Below are 26,915 nucleotides of genomic sequence, written 5' to 3' on the forward strand. Positions count from 1 at the left end.
CAGCAGCAGCCAGAAGAGGAAACGTATCCTCAGCCTAAGTTTAGCGCTTTGGAGTCACGGAAAAACTTGCATTACAATATCAAGTCCCCAGAGAACCAGTCTGGCACAAGGCTACTACTCCTGCCGCCTTGCAGGAGCGGACACTCTCCTTTGAGACGCACATCCCATTGCCTTCAATGAGACCAGTCTGTGCAGCCTGGGCAAACATTTGGGTCATTGATTGCTTGAGGGCTTATTGACTGTGGTTTATGTATCCTTGCGGAGAGGGCACAAAATGCTTGGTTGTGGAGCGGCAGATGATACTTTGCTTTGTTTTCCTTTCTCAGCTGGTTGCATCGATCGTCTTCATCAGCTTTGGCGTCATTGCTGCGTTCTGCTGTGCCATAGTAGACGGTGTCTTTGCTGCCAGACATATAGTAAGTGCTTCCAGGAAAACACAGGTCCTGCGATGCTTTTCCTCTAGGAAAACAAGTGATGGTGTCCGTAATCCCATATCAGGCCACATCAAACCCTATATATATATGTCATGTGCTGAATGTTGTTTTAAATCATAAACTTTAGAAAAATGTATCAGTTTTTCAAAAATATTTTGAAATTAGCAGCAACCATTAAGATCTTAAAACTTTGCTTAAGTTTTTTTGTGTATGCTTTATGTGTTTACTGAGTCTCAAAACTGTAAGATGTAATGTGAATTACAGCTATTACCAAGAGACAATATATGAGCAGTAACATCTATTGTATTTTAAACGTTAGCGGAGGTAGTTCTTATTGCTGATTAAACCACTGGATGTTGTAGTAGAATTAAGCAATTTGATACGAAGCTCGTTAAAGCGTTACAGTATAAACAGGAAGCACTTGCAGTAGGTTCTCAGTTTCCATTAGATGACTTAAAAAATACGAGCTACTGCTGTCATGACCAATTGCTAGTACAGTGGGACGTGCAAAAGCTTCAGTTATTAGTATAGAAATGAAAAAACACAATTCCATTTCAACTTGCTAAATGAAATTTATAACTGCAAACAGATTTTTGTCCTGCAACTCTGCAGTTTGATGACTTTTTTTTTAAATTTTTGGCAAAATGGAATTAAAAAGATCAATTTGGAGTTTATTTGTGATCAGAATGGAAAGGAATTTCAGAAGGTCAGAATTACCCATGAAGTGGAAACTCCCCGTGTCAGCTGGCTCATTATTCTCCTTGTAAAGCCGGCTCCCCTTTCCTGCCCCTGAGTGTTCCAATGGTAGAAAGACGGCTGGATGGCAGGATTTGCTGACAGAGCAAAGGGCAGCTCCGCTCAGCTGCGTGATAGGTCTCCGTCTGTCTGGATGCAACCAGCAAGTCTTGGCCATCCCTGACCCCCCTTGCGAGGGCATGTAAAGCATTAGCTTTGATAAAAAGGTGAAGCTTCTTCGACTCCTGATCCTGGCCATGTGGGTCTGAGCCCCGCAGACTCGCTCTGGGATTTTTAGGTGCTGACCTCATGGTCGGGCGATGGCATGAGCTGGCACCTCCTCCCGTCTGGCCCTGGGGATGTCTGCGTGTCTGAGGCAGCCAGAGCTGAGCAGTTGGGACAGCAAGGGCTCTGGTTTCTGCCTCTTGATAAACGGACGTGCTTTTGGCCTCGCTTCACCCCCTAACAGTCCAAAGATGTCACCGTCTTGCTGGAGACGTGCTCCTGCCATGCTAGCACATAGCGTTCCCCCTATCGCCTGCCGCAGCCGCTGCCCTGCCACCCCAAGTTTTGAACCAGATGCCCAGAGAGCAGGTCCGGCTGCTCCTGGGAAGGGCTCACTGGTGTGGATACGCATCCAGCGTTGCTTTCCCTGACATTTTGCCCTGGGGACCAGGCTGCCCCAAAGTGAGACGTTAATGCATGTTTTTAGGCTGAGCCACTGGTAATCCTCCCGAGCTTTCGCACAAGCCACTCAAGAGCCCAGAAAGACAAATTTGCCAACAAATGAGAAAGTGTAATGATTCAGCATGAAGAATCCTTGGAAACGCCATCAGGCAGCCCTGGGTTGTGTCTGAGGGGATGAGGAATGAATCATTCAGGTCAGGGTGGTTGCCCTCACCCAAATGAGCCCGACTTAAAAGCCTGCTCCTCCTCCCATGCGAGCTGCAACAAATACATGCCTCCAAGGATGGGGATTAAACATCACGGGGGGCTCAGGGGGGCTGCTGTGGGTGGGGATGCTGCAGAACAGCCACTGTCTTGAGGTGCTGATGCAAGAGCAGGGTCTCTCCAAAGCCTGGCCCCTTTCCCCAGACCAGCTAGCTGATTTTGATTTTTTTGCGGTGCTAAGCCTGGTGCTTTTTTCGTTGGCAGGACCTGAGGCCGCTGTACGCGGGGCGATGTCAGTACTATTCCAAGAGTACGACCCCACCGGAGGTAAGATCAGGTTTGGCTGTGCTGTGTCCACGAAGGCACCAGCTTCACGGTGCAGGTGGAGGAACCTGCTGCCAGGCGGGTGCTCCGGTGTCCCGGAGGTCTGCGAAGCGAGGAGGGGGTGGGAGGCTGGGCCTGGGGCCGGAGCGGGGTGCCGGGAGGACTCCAGAAGTGAATTCCTCCATGCTTGGTACTGCCACATTAGTGAAGGAGCAGGTTGAGAGGAGGGGATGGGGGGTAGGAAAAGACATGTTTCTCTAGATCTTCAGCTGTGCATTCATTACAGGAGCAGGGTGGCGGGTTAAGAGTTCAGACAGCAGTAATTTCTGTGGATAGGAGCAACATATACCAGCCTCTGCACCTCTGCAGTCTATTTTCTTCTCCAAAGAGAAGCCTGTTGGGAATGGATGTTCCTGCCACATACTGATAGCGTGTGTGGACATCTTTGGCTGCCTTTGCTGTGCACTGAGAGTCTCTCCAAGGTTTCCTCACAAGTTCCCAAGTAGTTTTGAATAACCACTATATTCCAAATTAAAATGCCTGCTTAAGGTGCAAAGTAAATACTACCCAGTGGGGTAGTGGGATCCATTTGCTTTTCAGCCCAAGGACCGTCCGTGTGAGCTTGGGTGTTACTACCCACAGGCAGACAATTAACTGCGTTAGTCAGTTATTCACCAATATGGGAATCTTGCTCTCAGTTTTTATCACCCTATTGACAACTCTTTGCTCTGAGTTGCTGTGTGGTCAGGCGTGTTAGTTCAGCAAGGTCTTGGCTGCTTGTAAGACTTGCACAACCCCCCTTCCTATGCAGGCACATGCTTATCTATGACTTCCCCATGGTGAAAGGAAACGCTGGTCTGTTCTAGTCTAGTGCGTCTTTATTCCAGTATAACTGTGTACTTTGTAAGAGCTGTGCTGCAAGATAAGGAAAGAAAAGTCTGCCTGAGGCTAATCTGGAGATCAGTGCAAAATCTACCCGTAGAGCAGGCCAACTAGCAGCAGAAACCATGTTTGGTGATTATGTCCTTATGTGCTTTATGTATTTTTTCTGTATTCACACAGGCAATCTGTCACCCACAGCGCCGTGCACCCTGCACACCGAAAATAAAAACCAACACCTGCTTCTGTTGTGACCTGTATAACTGTGGAAAGTGAGTAAGCTAAAAACACCATTCCTGGCCATGGGAAGGGTGAGCAGTGGTCATGCTGGTTTGCAGGTGTCTGAAGGGCCAGGATAGGGCAGGAGCAAAGTATCAGCTAATGACAGCTGTTGTGGGAAGGGATCTTAAGCTGTGGTTGCTAGCCACAGGGAATCCCAGGCAAAAGATAACCAAGTAAAGGGGTGTATGAAATACACTCAAGCCATTCCAGCTACGGGTGAGCATGCTCTGGGCCAGCCCAGCTGGAAAAATGAAGAAGGTGGGAGTTTCCATTACTTCCATGTTTGGTGCTTTCCCCAGTTTTTCCCCTACTGAGTGTCGCTTGTCCTAATACCTTCCTTCTCTGTTGGCACTGCTTGTTCGCTGGGTTTTATTTTGTTTTCAAAGCCTGAAGATGTAAAAACTGGGACATTGTTCTTCCTCACCTTGTCACTGTTCCATTCCCCACTCTGCTAACAGGGAGGAGAGTTTGCAGGCCAGTGCCACCTGCGTGTTCATAAATCGGTCTCCTCTCTGCCCAGTGAATATCTTTCATGGTCACAAGAGGTTGGAAGGTGTACCAGCACTGGGCAAAGATGAGTCAGAGGGGTGGTTACCAATCGAGAGCTACTGCGTGGTGATCACACCATCATTAGATCTGGCTACTGTGCCTAAGCCAACTTAATTTACAGCATGTGCTGCTTATATCATTTGGACTGCCTAATGTGTGTCAGCAAGTGATTAATAAATGGATTTTTTTTTATTTTTTTTTTTTTTTTTTAGTGCTGGCTCTTGCCTAGGGCTGTTTCAGGCTTAGCATTTCTCACAGTACTTAGTTGGGCTGGCCCCCACTTAAATCATTGACTGTGGTGGAGGAAGATCAAAAGCTGCTGTTGGGAGAGGGTGGTTCCACATGCTGGGAAGGGTAATCCCTGGTCTCGGTAGGACTTTGTTTCTGTGGAAGCCACTGCAAGGGAGTGAAGCTCACACATTTATGTGACAGTTTACAGAACGCGATCCGTTTTTACTAGCTGAAGAGAGCAATACACAGAGAAGTGATTGGAATAGAAAAATTTGTAACTTTTCTGTATGGTTTTTCTTTTTTTTTTTTTTTTTTTTCCCAGCAGTCAGACTGGTTCAGGGTCTTGCCTCTGACCCATTTTACCCTCTCTGATATAAGATATCAGTTGTTATCATCTCAGTCTTGCTTAGTACCACACAAGTGTTCTGCACTAGGGAGGTACTGGTTCCTTTGGGATCTCAGTAAGAAAGCCATGGATGCTCAAGGCTGGTTAGCTCACATACTAAGGATGGAAATTATAGAAAAAATGACAGTAGTCTTGCATTCCTCCAAATGCTGGGAACCCTGGCTGTGTCCGCAGCGGACAATCCCCTTCCCGTTGATAAGTACATGCTGTACAATGCTAAATGTTCTTGGTGGTAAACCAAGGCTCTCTGAGAGCTTTACATTCTCACACATCTCCATAGGAACGAGCTCTTGCAAACAGTACATACAGGTCCCATTGTTAAAGGCAGTCATGGTATGTGCTCAGGTTATACAGAGGTCATGCAGGCTAACATACAGGTTTTTACAACCTGTGGTTATGCTCTGCCTTGATTGTGCTTGAAATCCCTGCCTCATTGCAATGTCTGCTGCTGTGGCCTGCTACAAGAAGATACGGAAAAAAGGAAAAGAAGAAACTGAGTAATGAGGGAGGGAGGGCGGCTCTTGTGAAAGGGGACAGGTTCCTGCAGGCCTTGCAGAGTCTGCTGAGGAGCTGAGCCTAGATCTCCTGCTTCCTGGCCTTTAATGTGAGCTTGTTTTTCCCCATTTTCTCAAAGCCCTTATGCAGTTTGAGCCTAACCCTGTGTGTGAGCTGGGAGGTAAGTAATTCGTAAGCCCTTAGTATTGTTTGTCCCCAATAAATATGTTTTCTCAAGGGGAATTTGCTGTAGCCCATGACATCTGGTAGGCTACGCCAAAGGCCAGCCTGTTCCCCCAGGCGATGATCAGAGAGAATTCATTACTGAAGAATCCCGCCTGCGAGACTCCAGCCCACATGCTGCAGGAGCCGCTTTTCCCTTTCCAAAACAATGACCGAAGTGGATTCAACCGAGTTTTCTCCCATCTCTTTTCTGCATGTGGAAAAGCTTAAAAATGTGAGCAGAAGGACCTCTCTCTGCCAGGGTCCTGGGGGTCCTGCCAGCCCGTGCCATTGTAGAGCCGCGATGCGCAGGCAGCTGGAGCAGAGCAGCTGAGCTGGATGTGCTTTTTGGACGAGCCCAGCTGCGCTGTCCTGTGCCCATCTTGTGGTGGTGAGGAGCCAGTGCTGCCCTGAGGGGCATGGACTGACTTCTCCGGGTAATTCCAAGACCAGTTTGTCCTTGGGAAGCCTCCAGGATCTGTGGAGATTTCAGGTGATAGGAGTAAGAGGCAGATTTAGGCTCAAGGTCATTTGGGTATGTGCCGGCCTTGCAGGACTTGTTTGTTTCACAACAGATCAAGCCGTCTTCTGCCATTGTTGTGCAGGGAGATCTCAGATGCCACAAGCGTGGGATCTAGCAGGCTTTATCTCCACTCCCTTGGTAGTTAGGTTAAGGTTATCATTAAATTGCAGAATGCATTTTACTGTCCAGCAGAAGTGCTTAGGTTTTATGATGTGTGATGCATTTTTTTATCATTATTATTGGGTTTTTTTCCTAATCTAGCAGAGTAGAGATTTCTGGAGGCTACTATGAATACATTGATGTCAGCAGCTGCCAGGACATCATCCACCTTTACCACTTGCTTTGGTCGGCAACGATTCTGAACATAGTGGGACTATTCCTAGGGATCATTACAGCAGCAATACTTGGAGGCTTCAAAGACATGGTAAGATGGTACCAATTTATCTGTGCATTAAACAAAACAAATCAGGCAAATTGCCTTTTAAATATAATCATGAAAACAGCTATTGGCGTTTCGATGCAAATGATCTATGCATCACTGCAGTCAGGCTGGAATGAAAGGTTTGAAATAACTGTAAGGAGAAAGTGGAAATGATTCATTTTTCTGATCTGGTGTTGTTATCCCACAAGCGGGGTGGTTTACCCAGTGTGCAAAATGCCAATATACACACAGAGCAGAGGTATTTTATTCCAATTCATGTTTGCGCAAAGATGGGGGCTAGGTGGTAATCCACAAAGCTAGCACCCCTCATGCCTAAACAGGCAAGCACTGTACACAGTTCAGTTATACATATTCAATTTGCAAAGTTTTTCCCCAAAACTATTACTGGTAGTCGCTTATCTAGCACAGTTTCTATTGGGCTAAAGTTTCCCTGCTTTGAATTAAAGGTACAGTGTTCTTTTATTCTACAGCACATGTTCAAGGAGAGGTGAGGGTAAGTCTTTTGGTCTTGAATTGAGTCGGTGGTCGTGATCTCCCCCTTTTGCCTTTATCTTTCCTCCAGTTATCAAAGATTTTTGCTGACTTCATGCCTATTAGCAGTTTTTCAACTTCTTGGCGCCTCCTGGGGTAGGATGTTCCCTTCTTATCAGTCTTCTAGTTCTCCTTCAGGGGCCCAGTTGTTAGCAAGGCGTGCCTTGTATATACAAAGGATCTCTTATTTCACAAGACCTTTGTGGTCTTCTTAAGTAAATCACCCCTTAAGTACATCACTTCTCAAGTACATCTTTTCTTAAGTACATTCAGCGTCACCACCTGATCACAATTAGAAAAGATGAACAGAATTGGGAGATTGTAATTTCAAAAGGAAATTTCTCAGAGGTGTTGGCAATACCAGGATGAATAAAATTAAGCTCTTCCTTAAAAACTGATATTCCTTTTCATAGCATTGACTTTTTACAAGGAAATGTGTGGTGGTTGCTCATGAATGATGATTTTATAGCAGTAGTAGGGTTCTGAGCTTTACAGGCTGTTTAAGCAACCGTGTTAGGCTGAAACTCTCCATCTAGTTTCTTCATGGTGCAGAATCTGAGAGGGTGAACTGGGGACCAAAACCAGGTGAAAGATTGCAAACTTCAGATAATGAAAAAAAAAATGCTGTTCTGACAACATGAGCTTTGAAATACCCTCACTTAACCAGGCTGCCTGTTACCTTCCACACAGTTTTGTTCTGCAGGGGACAGTTCAGTGGAGAGAACTGAACATTCAACAGATAAATTTGGAGGGGTTTTTCAGTCTGTTGTGTCTCATTCGGAATAACTCAAACTGAGGCACCCAGAAAAGAGCATTTGTTGGCCTGGCAATACATTTTTCTTACAAACAATTCTTGGGCCCTGTACTGAGGGTGCCTTATTTCAGAACTCTGAACTTTCCTGCACTCTTTGCAGACTCACCAAGGTCTTCGCAAACAAAACAGGAGACACATTCCCAGCTGTGCATCGCGGCCTTTTGAAATTTGATCCACACCAGACAGCCTGTAAACCTCTGCAAATAAAGATGTATAGAAGTGTCTGTGAACAGCAGTACAAGAAGAATTGAAATATGCTGATCTCAAAATGCCCTAAAACATAGAGTAATCAAAATTAAAGGATTCTTTCTCCTACTTGTGAAGGTGCAACCTGAACAGTTGTTTTGTTTGAGCACTGGCGTGCACTGGGCTATTGCCAGCTTCTGTGGAATCTGAGGGGAAACAATAGGTGGTTGAGGAATGAAATGACCTCTGGACTTACCTGCTGCCTAAGAGGGAACCAGATTGCCAGTTGCTAATTCAACAAAGTTGAGCTCTAAAGACACACAGGACTCCTTTAAATCACTTCTGCTTTTATTCAGCTGTCAGCTTTCTGTGACCTTGTTAGTAGCCTGAGATTCTCTTTTTTTTGTTTGTTTTAACAGACTCCTTCCCTCCCTACGCTGAACTGTACGGTTGAAAATGCACACCCTTCGGTGTCCTACTACTCAAGGCCGCAGGTGACATCTTACAACACCTACTACCACAGCACTCCTCACCTGCCTCCCTACTCCGCATACGACTTTCAGGTAGGGAACATTACAGGATGTTTTCTTGTTTAGCGGCAAGGTTAAATCCAGCTGGTCTGCAGGACTCTGGAGACATGTCTTCCCGTCATTCACACAGTTTAATTTTCCTGTTCCTGCAGACAATACCAAATCTTTCGTACTAGGCATTGGTCCTTGGCAGTGCTCTCTCTTTCTAAGGCAGTGTTTTCCTGAAAGCTGTCCTTGAATAAAAGGCAACAGAACCTACTGCCTGCCTCCCCCGTTGTTCGCTGGTAGAGGCCACATTAAGAAAGAGGCATTGCCTCTGGCACCTGCAATGCACTGAGCATAGAGGCAAAGCGAAGTGTTTAGGTGCTACTTTTTATTAGGCCAACTGCTATGTCTGAGAGAAACAGATGAGCTTTTGGAAACAAGCTATTTGAGCTCCTGAAGACACATACTGACTGAAAAGCTATTCTGTTGTGGTTTTTTTCCACACGCTTAAGCGGGTCTAAGAACGGTCCCTGCAAACATCACCTCTGCTGCAATGCATCCCTTCCTCTTCTGAGTGATGGAGCTGTGCTGTTGGAAATGGTGATTTCATGTGAACCTTGCTGTCAATATCAGCTTTGATTCGTTGAAGCAGATGAGCACATTTCCTCCTCGGCTCTTCTGTCAGGTGGATGTTACCACAGTGGTGATGTTAACTTAACACTTGATATGTTTTCTTTGCAACCATCAGAGTTGGAGACTTTTTTTATTAACAAGAGCTTAAGGTCTTGGACATGAACAGAGAGGTGTGCCCTGTGATAGCCACCATCTCCCTCACCAGAGCCATGCATTAGAGATAACATGAATCTAAACTTTTCTGGTTTTACTGCTAGTGCCACTAGACAACACTGTTGTCAGGGCTTCCTAGAAGTATTTGAACACTTACATCAGAATTTCTAGGACTTATTTATACAAATTTGTGACTCATTTTTGAGAGTAATGCAACCTGGAACAGTCATAGTGTTGTGCAACTCTTTACGGTTACAAATGCCAACCTCAGCGCATACTAAACCAAGCTCTGCTGCGAAGTCCTCTTCTCAGCCGCTCGGCTGGTGCTAAGTGCTGTTTGACTCAGGGTTTGTCCATACTGCAGCCACAATACCAGCAGAGAGCTCAGCATGGGTGGATTTGCCCCACTTTTCAACTAGAAGTACTGTTGGGGCTGTGCTAATGCTTACAGCTCAGCCGGACAGATGAAAGTCTCTCTCTGTCTCACTGCTGTGAGCACAGGTGTTGGTTTAGGAGCCAGCACGAAAGCTGGGAATAAATTGAGGTAATCCAAATTTAAAATAGCCAAGTCTCTCAGATGCAGTTCCAAGTCTGAGCCTTGCTTATCTTCCAGGGAAGTTGAGGTCCTGCATGAAGCATTAGCTGAAGCCTCTGGCTGTGGAGACTCTCGCCTTGAGCCGTACTCCGACCCGAGCAGTGTCTGTACCACACTGGCACCTTCTCCCCTGCCATCCCACAGCACACGGAGCAAGCCCAGCCTTGCCTCTCAGATCCCTTTTGAAGGCTGCACTCCCTCTGGTGCAAGAATTTGCCGAGTCAGTGCCTCCCACTCATCCCACACATCTTTCACAGAAAAAAAACAACAACATTCCAGAATTTCTAAGGAAGCCTGTGCCCCTGCAAGAGCCTGGCTTTCACACACAGCTCCAAAATGGCAGATCCAGCTCTCTGGTTTTTGGGGGAGCACAAGTCGATGGGTGTTGCAGCGGCCACCACGTGTGCCACGGCTAATGACGCTCCAGCCAGCTGGTCAGGGTGAGGAAGGCAGCAGGCCTTTGCAGGGGGCCATGACGGGAACCGGGCAGGAGGAAAGGGCCCTGGTAGAAGTAGTGCCGGTATCTTACTCCTCATTCCGTGTGCTTGGTTGGGGGCCATCGGGTGAGAAAGTCTCAGTCCTGCAGCGTTTTGACTTCTGCAGGCCCTGAGCCACATTTGGCTCTGACGAGAGAACGCAGGCGAGCGTTGGCCTTCTCTGCCTTTCATCCCGCCGAAAGTGGAATTAGTGCCATCTTCCCAGCCGCCAGCTTCGTTAACAAAGCCCGGCTGCTGCCTGCAGTCGGTGCGAGCCAGGCTCGCTTGCAGCTACAGCAGCTCTCCTCCAGGACGTGTGGCTGAGGCAGCCGGGTGCAGGCGTTTTTTAACCGTGAAAACCCAGGGCTGCGTTTGCTAACGAGCGCCGGCGCTGTGTCGCCGCGGCCGTGCCCTTCCAAATGTCCTTGCGGTCCGGGGGGCTGCCACCCGTTGGGCTTTAGGTGAACTGGGGCGCGATGGAAGGGCTGTTGTGTTGTTCGAAACGGGAACGGTTTGTGCGGCTTTCTGCGAGGTCCTCGACGAGCAGGCTGGGCTTTCGTGGTCTGTGTATCCGCTTAATAAACCATCACCGGTTGGTGTTAGGGGAGTGACACAGAAAAGGCGCTGTTTGAAAACAACCGGCTATTACTGCGGAGTCCGTCATCCCTCCACCCACCGAGGTAAAACTACGTGGTCGCCTCTGACCTCGTACGTTGTCCTCACTGCGTACAGCTCAGCCTCACCGCGCGCTCCCGCACCCCTTTTGCAGCACAGCGCCGATCCTCCTCGCGCTTCCATCTCTGCCGGGGCCTTAAGCCGGGCATGTTTGGGATTTGCAGTCCGTGCCCGCAGCCCAGGGACGGTGCAGGGGTGCGTGGTGCCGGCGGTGTGGCCGAGCGCCCTCCAGCACCGCTGGGTCTGCGGGGGCTCAGCGTGACCGTCGGGGATAAAACCACGGTGTGTTAGCGGCCAGAGGAGCGAACGCAAGCGACTGTTATTTCATTGCCTACTTGTCTGGCCTGTTTCTGGACAGGACGCAGCCTGTGCGCAGGTCTCTGACAGTGCCAGCGCCGTATGACTTCAGGCTTTAGACCTAAGGTATTTTTGATAAGGAAGGTATTTTGGAGAGCAGAAATTAATCTTCAGGCATGCACAAATTTTGTTTCTCCGCTTTTTCAAGCTTTTTACTTACTGAAGGAATAAATTATTTTGTTATCATTAGTTTCTGGGCGCTTTTTATTTGTGATGAAGAGAAAAAGTAGTGTAAAAACAAATTATCTGCAGCCTGTTAATTGTTACTACTGGCTGATGTGCGAAACCCAAGATGTGGGAGGGACTCATCAGTTTTCAGTTGTCTGGCCTCTGTGCAGTAGGTACACAGAAGTGGTGAGAGAGATTTTTATTTTTTTTAAATGCCTTCTTCAGTTTGAGGTCTAAGGAGTCTCATTATGCAAAACTGTTACTCACAGGCTGTGCTTACCTTGAACGCAACAAGTTATTTGAATACTTATTTGTATGTACATATGTTTTGCAGAAGTGAACCTTGAAATGCTAATCTTGCACCACTTGGTAATGAAGTATCAATTTGCCAGGTTCCTTTACATTAAGAAGTGGTTACATTACAGCCTTCTTGCTGTCTCCCTGCAGCATTCCAGCATGTTTCCAGCCTCCACTCCTTCCGGCCTCTCCGATGACCCCCAGTCAGTGTCGCCGTCTCCCAGCTATATGTGGTCGTCTAATGCGCCGCCTCGTTACTCGCCACCGTATTTTCCACCTTTTGAAAAGCCACCACCTTATACACCGTAAAGAATGTGGGAAAGAAGAAAAACATATTTGCCATTGAAATAATTGTGAACATTTTGTATTTATATTTTACTGTGGGAGGGAGCAGGAGGATAGATACAGAAGATAATTGCAAATACAAATACTAGATTGGACTGTTCTTTCTTGCGAGACTTATTTCAGAGGTTTAACAACGGAGTATGAGGAAGGGGACATGCTGCTGATGTTTTGTAGTGTCGGTGAGTAGCAGGCGACCTAAATTCCAGCCTCCTTGTTTTACTGCGAGGTTCATGCAGTCCTTGGTTTTTAATAAAGCGGTACAACACAGATGGTAGATTCTGGTCTGCCTTACTACATCTTGTGCCAAGCTGAAGTAAGGGTAGCCAAGATCGATAGTTGCAGGAGAGTATCAGTCTCTTTAAGGTGAGAGTGTTTGCAGAGACCTCGACTTGATGCTTGTTTTGTTTGGCCTTGGGATTCTTTGGGGCTGCAGAACCTAGCTCGTGTCACTTGTTGGTTGGTTACAGCCTATGCACTGGAAAAATCTTGGAGGGAACCACAACAGTGTCTCAGACTTTAGCGTTAATGAAAATGTCATAGGATATTTTTCATGTATGTCCAGCAAAACAATCGGAATATTGCTTTTTTGAGGGGAAAAGCTTTAATAGGCAAGCTGTTTTTATTTCAGGATGCTTCTTAAGGTGGAAGGTGAAATGGACTTGTCTCTCTCTGAATTCTGTGTAAGTAATGCTGAAGTCAAACAGTTTGGGTGATTGCACTGACTAAATCTTCTTTGTATTCCTATAAAGAGCATCAGAAACTGTCCACAAGTCACTAAAACAGTGCAGTGAAAACAATTTTTTTTTCTTCCAATCTGTTTGGTTGGGATTTTTTTTTTTTTCAGCTTGTACTTTTAACTTTTTTAATGGACTGAATCAGCACCCTGAATAAGCACTGTTTTAGTAACTGTATTATGGGCTGCACATAAGGAATATCCACTACTAGTTCTCCAAGATGTAAGTCTCACATGGATAAAATTCAACACCCTGTAATATAGGATGAAACTGATAGGAATTTGCAATTATTATTGTGACTTTCATTTAGTCTTCAGCCGATGACTGTGCTGATTGATCTAGATTCCAACAGATTTTGCATGCATCCTGCATAAAAAGAGAAGGTCAGCTTTGTTACGTGACACACTGTCCTGTAAAGTGTGGTTCTACTCCAGGAAGTGATTTCAGATGACAAAGTTCAGATCTGAGCTGCTCAACCTGAGCGTTCTCAACTGCTTACTTCAGGGATAAAAATAAAGTATTGACATTTTACTCCTTATTTCCTAAAGATTTAATTTCCTTGGCATCAGATTGTTGACCTTAATCCTCAATTGTCTACCTTTACTTTCAAGTGATGCAGACAAAAAGGTACCTAAAAGCTAAATCTGACTTTCGGAATCTAAAAGTGGAATACATGCTGGGGGGGGGGGAATCCAGTTGGATTTTAAACTGTGGCATCTCTCTACTTGTTTTTGTTTTGTTTTGGTTTGGTTTTTTTAGATTAAAAGAAATACTGTCAACATGGAAAACAAACACTGAAGTCTCTGATCTCACGTTTCGAAGTACACCCACACTTTATAATGCTGGTTTTAGTCCTATGCATTTGCAAAGCCTTTAGGCTAGGCTATGTGTTAACCTTATCATTTCCACTGTCAAATACTACTCAGTATATTAATAAGCTGAAGGATGACACTGTTTATCCAGAAGCAAGCATAACTTTTCTCCAGTAACAAAGAAAAATAAATGGCTGGAGAAAGGAATACAACTCATGGGATTTAAAGCAGTAGTGTATGTAAATTAAGTGGAAATAAACTTATATACTAGGGCGCCATCCATTTTATATTACATTTTCCTGAATTAAATCTTGATAAAGAGACTATGGGTAATTTCAAAATAGACAGTACTTCTCCTGCTAAAACTCCCCACAAAACTAGAATCAGAAGGGCACATTAATTTAGTATCAGAAAACATTTTACTGCTCCATCTTTGAAATAAAAGCTAACAGTCCTGTTCCACTTCTGACACACACACTCAACCATTTGTGCCTGTCAACTAAATAGGGCTAGAAGGACTAGGGGACACTACAGGACAGGACTGAAACTTATGAGGGGGACATAACTTAGTGGCAGAGAAACAATTAGGAAATGACTATGTCATTCATTTTGAGCTGACAAATACTAAACTTAGGAAATATTCAAATTCTTTTTTTTTTTCCTAAGGAATATTTAAGAGAAATTACATTGCTGCTTTAAATTCACTATAAAAGGACAAGTCCATTTTCACATTTAAAAAATAACTGGTGGGATTTTCTGTTGATTACCCATTTCCTTCTGCTTGAGTAAAACTAAGAGTTTAATGTAAATGCAACATTCTGCACTGTATATTCATCATTTCTTATGAGAATGTCAAGATTGTGACTCATATGTACCCTTTTATTACTTTACCAAAGTTAAATAAAATTGTGTGACTTTTGTAAACATTTATAAATTGCATTTTACATTTTAGCAACTTTCCTGTTTTACAAGCATCTTTAATGTTAGTTGAGGAATTCCAGTATAATAGCATCATGCATTTAAAAAAACCCCAAACACAAAAAAACCCAAAAAACGAACCCCAAAAAACTGCATTTGCTGTATTGGAAACTGGTGTTTCTACCAGGATTAGGCAGAGACACCTTTTTTTAAGTTGTTTTAAAAGCTCCGGATGCCCCTACACTTCATAATTCTGCAGTTCCACCCACATAACAGGGTGCCCTGACTTCAGTCACTGTAAAGTCATTAATGCTGATTTTTTGCTTAACACAGAGGCGAATAATCCAGCCAATGCAGTGTGTCTCCTTTACTTACTTTCATGTTTGCTGTATTACTTTGGGCCTAATTCTGTCCTGATGACGTCAGCTGCTCTTTGATGTTAGCAGAAGTAGGTGGAAGCCCTATGCCAAGGAGATAAAGGCATCTAAAACATCATTTGGTATGTTACTTATTAAATTCCATTCCTTACCTGTAATAAGAGGTCTACATAAAGTAACTAATTTTCTCCAAGTTAGCCGTGGTTCACCAACAACCTAACTCTTCCAAATCATAACTAGTCAGCAACCTGGTAAGAGGAGCCCTACCCGTAAGCTAGCTGAAATGCATTGCACGGGTCACTATGTATGTTCTTCTTGATTTCTAGCTCATTTGCAATGATGGTAGGGTAGTAGTTGGACAGGCTGTTCCACAGCAGCTCCGCCTATTCTGAGAGTAAGCATCTATCACAACATTCAGGTCACAATACACAGTTGAGTTTTTCAGCTAATTTGCTTTCTTGGAAATGCTCAACCAAAAAAAAAAAAACCAAAAAAAAAAACCAAACAAAAAACAAACCCCCCAACAAACAAACAAAAACAACCCACCAAAAAAACCTAAGCCCCAAATAAAAACACCTCCCCGACCCCACGGGGTTCCCTGCTATTCCCAAAGACCTGGAAAAGGAAGCTACAAACTGTCGGTAATCTAACATGTTAGACTGTAGAAGGTGAAGTTGTCATTAAAAAGAAATATGCTACATCCATCTTTAGAATTAAACTTTTTTATTTTTGCCATAGAAAGCTCTAAGAACTAATATCAAGTATTGATTAATGAAAAGTAGAACACAACTTTAAAAAGTATGTTAAGGAAAGACTGTACAACTATATACATTACAGATCTGGCAAAAATGATAAATGTTTCACATGGAACAGTTCCTAGGCAATAGCTGTAGAACTCAATGTATATAGTCGTCAGCTTCTGCATCTTTTTATTAGCTGCATGCCTTAACAGTACAAAATAAATAAGCAGTCAATTGTTATCTCAATATTTGTTTAATTCACATACTGGAATGCTATGGTATGAATCCCCAAAGAAACCACACAGTGAGGACGCAGCCACCATTATCATATTTTGCAGCAGATCCGTTAATGTTTTTATATCCATATAAATGACTGTGAGGTTTGCTACCATACTCTGTTGACATTTTTAGTTTTTATATAAATGCTTTTTCAGATTCACTCTTTTTCTTCCATTACCCCAAAGCCAATTTCTTAATATTTACATAAGGTTTTTCATTAAGTTAAACTGGAAGCTAAGTGTTTACAAAAACAAACAAAAAAACAAATATAAGTGCAATAGCCAGAAATCTAAATATAAAAGCTCATGGCCCCATAAAAAGTTTTACAAGAATGGATTTAACATGTTTCCAAACCAATAAATACTGGAAGTGAAATTAAAAAAATGCTTTACATGACCTCTGGACTTTGGATATCAAAAATCACTTCCAAGGAAAACTGAAGACCCTGAGACACATGCAAGCACGAGTCTTCTAGCAAAAATAGTTACAAAGCCCTAATTTTCCAGTTTTCCTCCAAAAAGAGACCTTTAGTAGGCACAGTTTAATTTAAGGTTTTAAATACATCAGCAGCAAATATTGATAGCCATTATGTTCATTACTGAAGGTACACTTTGCAACATATGCTTAATTCCAGATGTGTCATGTCAGTAACAAAAATAACATTGTATTTTTCTTGTCAAAAAGTTCAGGAATTCTCAATATAGCACGCAGCCAGCTACGTCAAAGCTACCTCTGCTAATACAGACAATCAATACTTATGTCTTGTGAGGATTATGTTTGACTGCTGAAATGCCACCTCAGGTAACATCCAACCTGTAACATTTGAAAGCATACCCCACTATATTCAAAAGGGTCTGCAATATGATCTGGAAATAATCATGTACATTGTGTTCTTGGCCTACAAAACAGAAGTGCTGAGTGTTACATGCATAAGGTAAACAAATCCTCCTCTTTCTCCCATCATTACTCATACAGATTTCTGGTACCCTTTTTTACAGCTCAAGTTGTATTTGAACCATTCACCATTTAAATGTCTTTCTGTCTGGAGTACTATATGTCTAAAACCTTAACCCTGAAGGTCATAGGATCAAGATGCTTACTTAAAACATGAAAAGAAAAACCTTTAACGCTAATTTAAGCAATGAAAGGTTACAATAACTAACTAGTACTATGCACGACAATCTTTCTCAGTCACCTCTAGAACTTGAGCAGTTTTCATATCACCATTTACAAAAATTCAACAAGTTACTAAATCTGAAATGCTAAACTATGACTCCTGTAAACAGCTGTTTGTTTTTTCTCAGATCTACTGTTTCCTGTTCAAGTTGGACATCTAATTTGTCTTCTAAGTGCCTAAACATGTGCCAATTGCAAGGAGAAAAAAGGACAATGTAATAAACCCAAAACTGAAAATATATGACAACTAGTCAACTGCAGAAAAATGATACTTTGGATTACAGTGGATGGAGGGTATTTTTTGATTCTTGGTTTAGTCCTCATGCTTCCACACCCTATAAAAGCGGGGTGTGTGTGTGTGTGTGTGTGTGTGTCTGTGCGCACATGTGTGTGCATGTGTGAGTGCGTGTGTGCATGTGAAATCCAAATCCCTGTTTCACTTAAAGATCTAGCCAAATAGGCATACAAGATCCTCAGCAGTCTTGGTGCTAAACTGATACAGCACTTAGATTATTTCATAGTTTTGAGAAGCAAATTTCAAAGCTTTCAGCTAAAAAAAAAAAGATTAATTTTATCATATTACCTTTTTTGAAATACCAGACTGAAGCCTTTCTTCTTAAACGGCAAAAAAAGGAACAGCACTGTATTCCAAACTAACTACTGGCATCTTTTCCAGTAGTAAGAAAACCTAACATTATTCCTCAAGCTTTGAAAAGGCAAAATTTTCTCCTTCCTAAGTGTTCTCATCTTCTTCACTATTGAGCTTTGTGGGTTTGGGTTTTTTTTTTCCCCATTGTAAAAAGAGCAAAATACAATGGTCCAGACACTGAATACTCTGCTCACCATACTGCCAAGTATAAATAAAGTTTGTTCAAGTTAGCCCTAACTGAGTATCTCTTGTTGGCAAGACTATTTGCATGAAGACAGATGATTCATAGTGCTTATAAAAGCAGAACTAAGATGCTAATTCAAAAATACACTACTCCAAACTATTGGATCAGTTATTTTGGACCCTTGCAGTAATGCATTGTTCACAAAAATAAGTATGAGTTCTGAGATTTATTTTTTTTAAATGGTTCCATATTCAAGAGACTACAATGAAAAAAATCTTACTTTCTTGGTTAACATCTAAACAGAATTCAGCATTAAAGTGCTAACATGAAAGACAGGGTTTACATAGTAAGTATGGGTACAGGAATTACCTCAATTACTTTAGAAGAAAGATTTCTAGCTCTTCAGAAGAAATTGTACCTTTTCAAGCTACAAATCCCCACGTTTTGATCAAAATTAACATACCAGAAAACACTGCCAGCTCCTTGGAAATGTCTTATTCTTTATTCAAGTAAACTTCCAGATGAATCACTTCCACAAATCGCTTGCAGCTACTAATGATCCATCTAAGTGTTACCACTTGATGAGTTGGTAGAACAAGTTAACTTGTTTTCACTTTAACATCTGATTTTACAGTGATTTTAACAGTTCACTTAAAACAGCTGCAGTATTTCTGCACTGAATCCTTTTTCCTGCATTTAATGCATTTCAGTAAGATTCTGGTATTACAAACTCAAATTCAGTACTTCCCTCTGATGGATTTTGTTTAAAAATTGCTTCATTTCCCTGCGGAATGAAAATGTCATCCCAGGTAATTTGTTTGGCTGGAGGGTTAGATGTTGTTCCTTCAGTGCCATCCTTCCCTGTGCCAACACGATAAACAATTCCACCCTCGTTTATTACTGGTATACTGCTTGAGTGATCAGTAATGTACGCATACTGTCTGATCTGCAAAGACCTGCAAGGATGCAATCGATAAAGCTTGGTATCTCCAGAAGGGTCTTGACTATGAACTGATCTTATGTGGGAGGCCGTAATTTGGTAGTTGATGAAAGATTTGCCACACGTCAAGCACTGGTACCTTCGCTCACCCGTGTGGTGAATTTCATGCTTTGTACGGTATTCTGCAAGAGGAAAAACTTTGTCACAATATCGACATGGATACTTCTTCTCCCAGGAATGAACGTTAAAATGTCTCCGTAAACTGGTCAGACATGCATAGGATCTCTTACACACAATACAAATGTAGTAGACTCTTCCATCCACTATGAGCTCGTAATGGTCATCGTGCTTTACTTTCATGCGTTTCCTGTTTGGAGAATCACCACCAGACGTTCTAGGTGTTTCATCAGCCTTGGCTTCGCCTTCCTCGGAATCACCCTTCACAGGAATGACTATGTCGTATGTATCCTCACCAATATTCGCATAAACCTTACAGCCTGTGGATAAGCCTTCTATTTCAGTTGCTGTATCTAATGTTATGATTTTCTGCCCTTCTGCCACATGCTTTGATGCTATACCTGAACTTAATTCCTTGTTGTTTCCAGTAAGGACATCTGAGATTTTTATTTTAAATTCTCCAGGTTTAGAAGATGGCTCTTGTGAAAATGTAACAACCTGTTTTTTCTGCACACCTGATCCTTCAGTGGTTGCTGCTTTGGGTACAGAAGGTTGCTGAACCAAAGAGCTACTGCTGACTGAACCAGGACTAGAGGAGCTAATGATATCCACATCATCTTCAACAGCCTCTTCATCATCAACAGCAGTTGTTTCCACTTCAGTTAAGGAGCCATTATTAGATGGCTGCTGGTTCTCCTCAACTAAATTAATTGTAGGGGTCACATGTGTTTGATGCAAGGAGCTGGCACTGAGCGATGAGTTAAGTAGAGGCTTATTTAGCACAATGATATTGGGAGTCAAATGCTGCGGTGTTCCAGAGACAAGTGATTCAGCACTTGATTGTGTTTGGTTTGGGCTTAGCTGACTGGCAGACAAAGTGAGTTTTTGAGCTGCTGTGGTGCTCGTCAAATGGGGAGAGCCACCACTACCACCTGATTTTTGGTCAGAAACCACTCCAGCTGGACTTGGGCAAGGCTGGTTCTGGGTTGCAGAATTTTTATCTTTAGTACATTCTTTTGGAGGAACAATCTCAGAGCAAAAGATTACATCATCGTCTTCATCATCCGAATCACTCACTGTAATTTTTGTAGTCTCATATTCTATGCCATGTAAAGAGAATGATTGTGTTATCACCGGCATCCCATCCGTTACCTCTTGACCCTCTGGCCTTATTACAGGTACTTGTGTTTCAGCATCCTTTTGTCCTGGACTAGAAGTTGAAGTTTCTGAAGCACCATCTTTGCCCTCGCTTGGCATGTTTTTTCCTTCAGACGGAGGTATGCCCAGATCAGCTATGAATTTAACACCCAGCTGTTGCCCTGATTTAATCAGTTCATCAAGTAAATCGGATGAAATGCTGATTATTTTGGAACTATAAATATAGTTAAGAATTTCTGCAAAAATTTCTGCTCTTACAAAGCTCAGTTCAACCACTTGCCCAGCCACTGAGAAAAGCTGGTGAAAATATGTGCTTGAGGCCGAAAGGATGTTCCTGTGAGCTCGAAATTTCCGGTCCTCCACAATGACAGTAACATCACAAAAAAGTCCGTGGCCACGTTGTTCATTCAAAGACTGAAGGAGCACACTAGAATACTGTGTGTCTGTTGCAGAAATCAGTTTTTTCCCCTCCATTCCTACAAAGAAAAAATAAAAGGCATCAAATCATCAGTAAAAACACAAATTTACGGTTTTAACTGCATGATATTCCCACATTTACTGTTTATTCCTTCTTTTGAAAACCCAAATCTGAGGTACTACTCATAAGCTTATATGCTATAGCACTCTGCAAACTTGATCCTTATTGTTATTTGTCCCTTCACCTTCTACACAAGGTATGTGCAATTCTGAATATATCCTCTATTCTTACAAGGTGAGGAACAGAGAAACAACTGCTTAGCTGATTCAACAGCAAAGAAGGTAAATTTGAAAACCGGGAAGATGCGAGATTCGGGTCCCTCAAAAGGCTTTAAACGTCATTAGAGATTTCTTTTTAGTTGTGAAAATATTCTGTAAATTGTTATGAGAAAGCCCGATAACATCCAGGTTATTATTTATGGGCAGGACAACAAAATCTCTGCATCCGTATGCTACCAGTTAACCGAGGTTAATGAAAATGCTATTGATACTTCACTTCCTTGCCCAGAAAAAGAAACTTTTTTTTTTTTTCCCCACCCCTCCTCATGTACTTGCAAGGTTGCTTTGTGTTTGAAACCGAGACACCGCGTCAGCACGGTAACAAAAATGATCTGTAAAGTCAAACTAATCCACCGATCCCATTTGACGCCCCCCCCCCCCCCAAACCCCATGCAAAAAAAACGAACACCGACCCACACGAACAGCGACGGAAAGGCTCCAAGCCCTTCGTTTTACTCCTAAAACTTTATTCCCCTGCGCCTGGAAAGGGCAGGACCAGACGAGGAGGCCGATCGACCGCCCCGACCGCCTCCCCGCTCCGATCGCGGCCGCGGCACGCCAGCCGCGGTGCAAGGCGGACTCCTCGCTCTCCCTCCTCCAAGGCCAACCCCTCGGTTTCCCCGCTCCCCGCAGCTCCCGGTGAAGTTTACCATGAAAACGAGCGTTTCGAGGCGGAGACGCCGCCGCACGCCACGGCGGGGAGGGCACCGTCACGGGAGGTGTTTCGCGGGCGGCCGCCGGGCCCCGCCGCTGGTTCCCCCGGGCGGGGCAAGAGCAGCCGGGCGACCCCCGCCTCGGCCAGACGGAGCGGCGGCGGCGGCGGACCACCGGGGAGAGCGGCCCGGCGGCAGCCGGAGGTGACGGGCGGCCCCTCCGCCGCCTCCGCGCGGCCAAGGCCGTGCCCGCCGCCGCCGCTTCCTGCTCGAGGCGAAGCGAGGCGAGCGCGGCCGGGCCCCCACCCCGCCGGCAGCGGGAGGAAGAAGGCAGCCCGCGGCGCGGAGGAGGAAGGCGAGGGTCCGCGTTACCTGCGCTCCGGCCGCCAGCACCCACCGCCCTTCTCCGCACAACGGGCACCGGCCGCCGCCGCCGCCGCTTCTCGGGCTCGGGCGCCGCCCCCGCTGCGCGGCCGCCAGGGGGCGCTGCACCGCCCTGCCCTCCCCTGCGGGGCCGTGGCGCTCCGCCCGAGCGCCCTCGTCACTCTTCGGCTCCCTGAGCCGAACGGCCTCGGGAACCTTCGGCCGCGCTCGGGGCCGGAGGGCGGGGCGGGGTGGGGCGGTCCACCGGCCGCCTCAAGGCGAGGGGGCCTCAGGCGGGGCCGGCCGAGGCGTCCTCTGCCCCCGGCCCGGCCACCCCTCTCCCGGTACCGGGAGCCCCTCGGCCGCGGTTCCGGTGTAGCGGGGCTGAGGCGGTCGGAGGCTCCCAGGAGCCCCCGGAGGCCGCCTGGGGCTGCACCGCCCGGGTCGGTCTCCCGCCCCTTCGCCTTCAGGTGCGCCGAGGGCCGGTTACAGGCCTCAAGGCCCCGTGTGTTGGCCACTGGCGACGGGGGGGGGGGGCTCCGCACCTCGCCGGTCCCTGGCCCTGCTCCACTGAGGGCCTTGGGCAGCCGAGGGCCTAGCACACGGGCCTCGCTTCGGCCTTGGCCGCTCCTGCCAGGCTCCCGCCTGTCCCGCTCTCCTTGCCCCAGGCTAAGCTCGCAGTAAGGCCCCCAACGCCTGCCTTACGTCTGACCGCGTTGGATAAGGCTGTGGAGATGTGATGGCAGCAGGTTATTTCCCACTGCGGCTCATTTCCTTCCTGGGGGCAGAGACCGGGCTGGCGCTGCTCTGCCAACGGCTGACGCAGCTGGCACCTCCACCCAACAGCGAGGAAATCTCCGGTAACCTAAACCTGAACACCCACGCTCGCGCTGCAGGATCACGTGTTTCATATTCTTTGCACCACAGTGGCGTGTGTTAGACTCTGCTAGGAGCTGTACAGACCTAAGTCCTTTAATAAAACGCGGCCTTCGGCACATTCGGCATGTTGTCATCAAAGTGACGTATCCACAATGAGCTCTCCTGGAAACTCACTGTCCGTGAATGCTCAAAGAACACCGAGATCATGAAAGATATTTTTCATCTTCAGTTACTGATCTGTTCCTTTTCTTTTTCCTATGGATTTTGTGGACTTGAACCACGGGGGTTCTTGATTTTTCGTAAGATTCAAAAACTTTGCCAAGAACAAACGTCCTTCTATCAAGTTTGACCAAAAACATTAACAGGCCACAGTCACTGGCACAAATGACTGCAATCCCTCACTGCGTGTATCAGCAATGAAATGGTCCCACCCAGGTTTGTGAGCCCTTCTAGCCAGAAAATCACCTGCCGTGCTCCCAGTATTTGTATAGCTAGTAGCAGAAGTGCCTTTTTGAAGTGAGCCTTCAGATCTGAAATGTTACAAAGCCAGTTTCTGTTTATTTACAGGTTTTTCCAGAGAGTTCAGTGAAGAAGAATAATGGAAAAGAATAATCGGCGGAAAAGGTAGGCTTTTCTTCCTCATATAACCCTTCAATTAAGTTTTCTCCTTTGATATAGGTTCTTAGTAATTTTCACAGAGGAGGTTATATTAAATGAAAATAACACTATAATTGTTTTAATTCATAATGTATAATCCAGTGTTCTTTTTTCTCCTCCAAAAATGTCTGATGGTCCAAATTAAACCATTTCTTAGCCTTTCTTCCTTTGGCTTTAAGGAGTTTTATTCCCCTCATTGCCTATCTCATTTCTAAATAACTAACAGGAAAATTTACAGATAAAGATAAGCACTGATCTGGAAAGAGCCCTGCTCCTGAAGCATCATCAGTTCTTAAAAATCAGGTTTGAACTGCTTACCCTTTGGCGCAGAAATGCTGGCTAATTTAAAAGATGCTGGTCTAGCTGTGAGAGTTGCACCACCTCCTTGACTTTTACTTTTTCGCAGAAGCTTCTCCCTATGGCAACTTCTTATATCAGGTATAAAATCTGAACTCCACTGTCACCTTGCCATGGTCAGGGCAGAGCTGATGCTCTGACCATCTTAAAAAATTTTACTGAAGCTGACACTCAGTCCTCCTGCACCGGAATGCAGAATTTCAGTGTGAATATTTTTTTTGTCTAGCATGCACCTCTTAGTTTTGGGGGATTTTTTCCTTCTCTTTTATTTTTTTATAAGCCTCGAAAGCGGTTGGTGATTTGACTCCCATAAAATGTTACATAGTGACAAATGAAAAGAGATGTTTTATCTAAGATATTGACAAGAAACATCTAGAACATAGACCTAAACGTGGTGTTCTTGGAACTGAAAAATAGATAGGAGACACAATAGCAACTTTTATTTTGATGCATAGGAGTGATCCAAAAAACCTCTGGGATGGAGGCTTTGAAAATACTAAGTACAAATTTGAAGAAGTGATATGTAGGCGTTTGTGAGAAGACAAAAAAATATGCAATCCAGTGACAAAATTTCAGTTAAACAATTTGAAGAGCTCTCTTCTTTTTTAAAAATACAGTTTGTGGGAACAGAAAATTCTTCTAAAGACTTGACAAATCTGAGAGACAAAGAAGCATTCTCTGTCATGAAAAAATGTATTTTACATTTAAATAATTTAAATTTGATAAACAGGACAGTGAATTTTCCCTCAGGGCCTTCAGTAAAATCAAAGTGCAACAGTTATCCTAGCTAAGGCTACTTTTAGGGACAGAAATATTACTCCACTGTGGAATTTCAGATGAAATACCACTGCTTCTGAAGGACTCTAGAATACCAATTTCCACTATTTGTGCTTTGAGGAATTTTCAGAGAGTATTTTTCCTGTCAATCCCATTATTTAAAGCCTCACATAACCAAATTTAAAGTCCAGTGATGCTTTTTATTGACAATAGTAGTTGTTTTAGATGCTGTTACGTACTGCATATATGTGTATTGTATAACCTGTGTATAAAAATACTTCAAACCACTTTACAATAGTAAGTAACAGAGGTGCTGCATGCTCCTGAGAGGTAGATGTTTTAGTTGTCATTTGGCCAAGGCAGACCCTCGGGTGCAGACATGAGTCGCTGTATCATGAGAGCTGCCTCAGTGCTACCAAAGGCTGGTAGCCAGCTGCGAGCTGTGCCGAGCGCTGCAGTGCTCAGTGCCTCTGAAACCCCCTTGCTCTTCGCCTCCCTGTCAGCCCACATCAGCACATGGTAGACCCTGGCTCCAGTGCACAGAACGTTGCCGCTGGCCACATTTCAGGGTCTTCCACCCCTTTTCTGGGGCAGCCCAAGCCCTGGCTGTGGGGAACCCCAGGGGAGAAGCTAGGGAAGGCCACGTGCCCTCATGAAGGCCTCAGGGGTACATCTACTTGCCACGTGGACAGGTCCCTATGTTACGTGTCTGGCCCAGCAGCTTCCATCTCTCTCGGGGCTTGGTGGCATGACCTCCTGTAACCAGTGCTGGGAGAACATAGTGGCCTGGACTTCTTCCTGGGGACATCTGACCTCACATACCACAGGGGTAAACAAACTGGGGCAGCCTGTGAGGAGAGCGTGGATACGGGCTGCTAAGTCTCCGGATCACTCTAGGTTTCAGGTTCTTCCTGAGACTGCAAGCTCAGAGAGACAAAATCACTGAGCCTGGATTCAGGCAGTATAGATTCAGCTGGCAAAAATACAGCCACTTCCAGTTGTCTCATTCAAATGACCATACCGCCAATCAAAACAACAGCCTTTTAAAAGATAGCCTTATCTGGTTTAATTAGGCAAGCAGTAGTCTCTGATACTCAAAATATTCAGAAAGCTCCACAGCAGGGAGATACCTTGGACAGACACAGGGTAGAGTAACACCATACACATATGCCAACCTCTGGTAACATCTTTTCCATCCCCATTCTGCATGCGCTTACATGCACCAAGATAACACACAATTTAAATAGGCTTCCTCCTTACAGATTTTTTTATGCTGCTTGTGATAGGTTTGGGAACTGAAATAGTGTTCCGTTTGTGGAAAAGAGACTGACATACTCCGACATCTTTTCTAGACAGCATAAACCAACATGGGCTTTCTGGGATGGAGCAGCCGTCTGACATGCCCCGTTCATGCTGAGCTCACCGGAGCCCAGCAACGTTACACTGCACTTCCCAGGGCAGGGCAGAAACTCCAGGTTGTTTTTTAAGAAAGCACCGCTGCAAGGTGCCGAAACCTGGCACCCTGCAGGGGAAGGACGCTCAGAGAAGGACAGCGAGCGTCTGATCTTCATACAGAACGTGTGTCATTTTCTCCCCAGATCGCTGGTGTTTCGCCTGCTCCTTACGTGCTGCCACCGAGACCGTGCCAGGCCTGTCCGGGAGCTCCCGTATTTTTTAATTTCCAAAAAATCGGCCGTGAAGGTACCAGGCTGTGCCCGGGGAAGGGGGACCCCCGCCGCCTCGCGGGCTCCGGCGGAGGGTGAATAACGGGGACTCCCCGCCTCACCTCCCCCCCGCCGCCCCCCAACACCCTCGCCGCCGGCTGGGGCGGGCCGTGAGCTGTCCGCCGGGCAGTGCTGCTCCCGGGGCCGCCCTGGACAGCTCCCGGCCGCGGGGCCGGGCCTGCACCCCCGCCGCCAGCCCGCCGCCACCCACCGCCGCCACCGCCTTACCTGGCACCGCCGCTGCCCGCACGTCCATACTTGCCGGGCGGCCGCTCGGCTCCCGGGGGACCCGACCCGGCCGCCGCGGGGCTCGTTGTCCCGTCGCCGGTAGCACAAAGGGACCCGCCGCCGGGAACGTCGCCGCCGCCGCCGCGGCGCCGTGTTGCCGCACGGGCGGGTGGGGCGGTGCGCCCCGCGGGCGGGGCCGCCCCGCTTCCGCTCCGCTTC

General features: G+C 45.5%; 2 protein-coding genes across 5 annotated transcripts in view; one reads left to right on the forward strand and one right to left on the reverse strand.

The window, feature by feature from the left end:
* TMEM255A (transmembrane protein 255A) overlaps window positions 1-15,506 on the forward strand; it is a 30,293-nt gene extending 14,787 nt beyond the window's left edge. The window contains exons 4-9 of one of the 2 annotated variants that reach the window (XM_075054220.1): window positions 327-416; window positions 2,325-2,387; window positions 3,447-3,535; window positions 6,236-6,395; window positions 8,364-8,507; window positions 11,964-15,506. In XM_075054220.1, coding sequence (XP_074910321.1) covers window positions 327-416; window positions 2,325-2,387; window positions 3,447-3,535; window positions 6,236-6,395; window positions 8,364-8,507; window positions 11,964-12,122 — 705 coding nt within the window. In that variant the 3' untranslated portion in view covers window positions 12,123-15,506. Of the gene's footprint in view, window positions 1-326; window positions 417-2,324; window positions 2,388-3,446; window positions 3,536-6,232; window positions 6,396-8,363; window positions 8,508-11,963 lie in introns of both variants that reach the window. The other variant, XM_075054219.1, reaches the window with a different exon arrangement.
* Window positions 15,507-16,174: 668 nt separating this feature from the next.
* ZBTB33 (zinc finger and BTB domain containing 33) lies at window positions 16,175-26,877 on the reverse strand. Of its 3 annotated transcripts, none has more exons than XM_075054215.1 (2): window positions 26,697-26,877; window positions 16,175-20,778 (listed from the first exon to the last, which is right to left on the reverse strand). In XM_075054215.1, exons 1-2 carry the CDS (start codon window positions 26,722-26,724, stop codon window positions 18,734-18,736), a joined length of 2,073 nt encoding a protein of 690 aa, XP_074910316.1. In that variant the 5' UTR covers window positions 26,725-26,877; the 3' UTR covers window positions 16,175-18,733. The 3 variants fall into 3 exon arrangements, with proteins under 3 accessions (XP_074910316.1, XP_074910318.1, XP_074910317.1); XM_075054217.1 differs by lacking the exon at window positions 26,697-26,877 and adding an exon at window positions 22,084-22,169; XM_075054216.1 differs by lacking the exon at window positions 26,697-26,877 and adding an exon at window positions 21,709-22,047.
* Between the last annotated feature and the right edge of the window lie 38 nt (window positions 26,878-26,915).

Source organism: Buteo buteo, chromosome 22 (assembly GCF_964188355.1).
Source record: "Buteo buteo chromosome 22, bButBut1.hap1.1, whole genome shotgun sequence".
In the NCBI taxonomy this organism is placed as follows: domain Eukaryota; kingdom Metazoa; phylum Chordata; class Aves; order Accipitriformes; family Accipitridae; genus Buteo; species Buteo buteo.

Bases quoted from the DNA above. Each gene is read 5' to 3' on its own strand.
- ZBTB33 (XM_075054215.1), bottom strand. From the start codon at position 26,724: ATGGACGTGCGGGCAGCGGCGGTGCCAG. The intron at 20,779-26,696 runs GTAAGGCGGTGG...TTTTCTTTGTAG, and splicing joins GCGGGCAGCGGCGGTGCCAG to GAATGGAGGGGAAAAAACTG.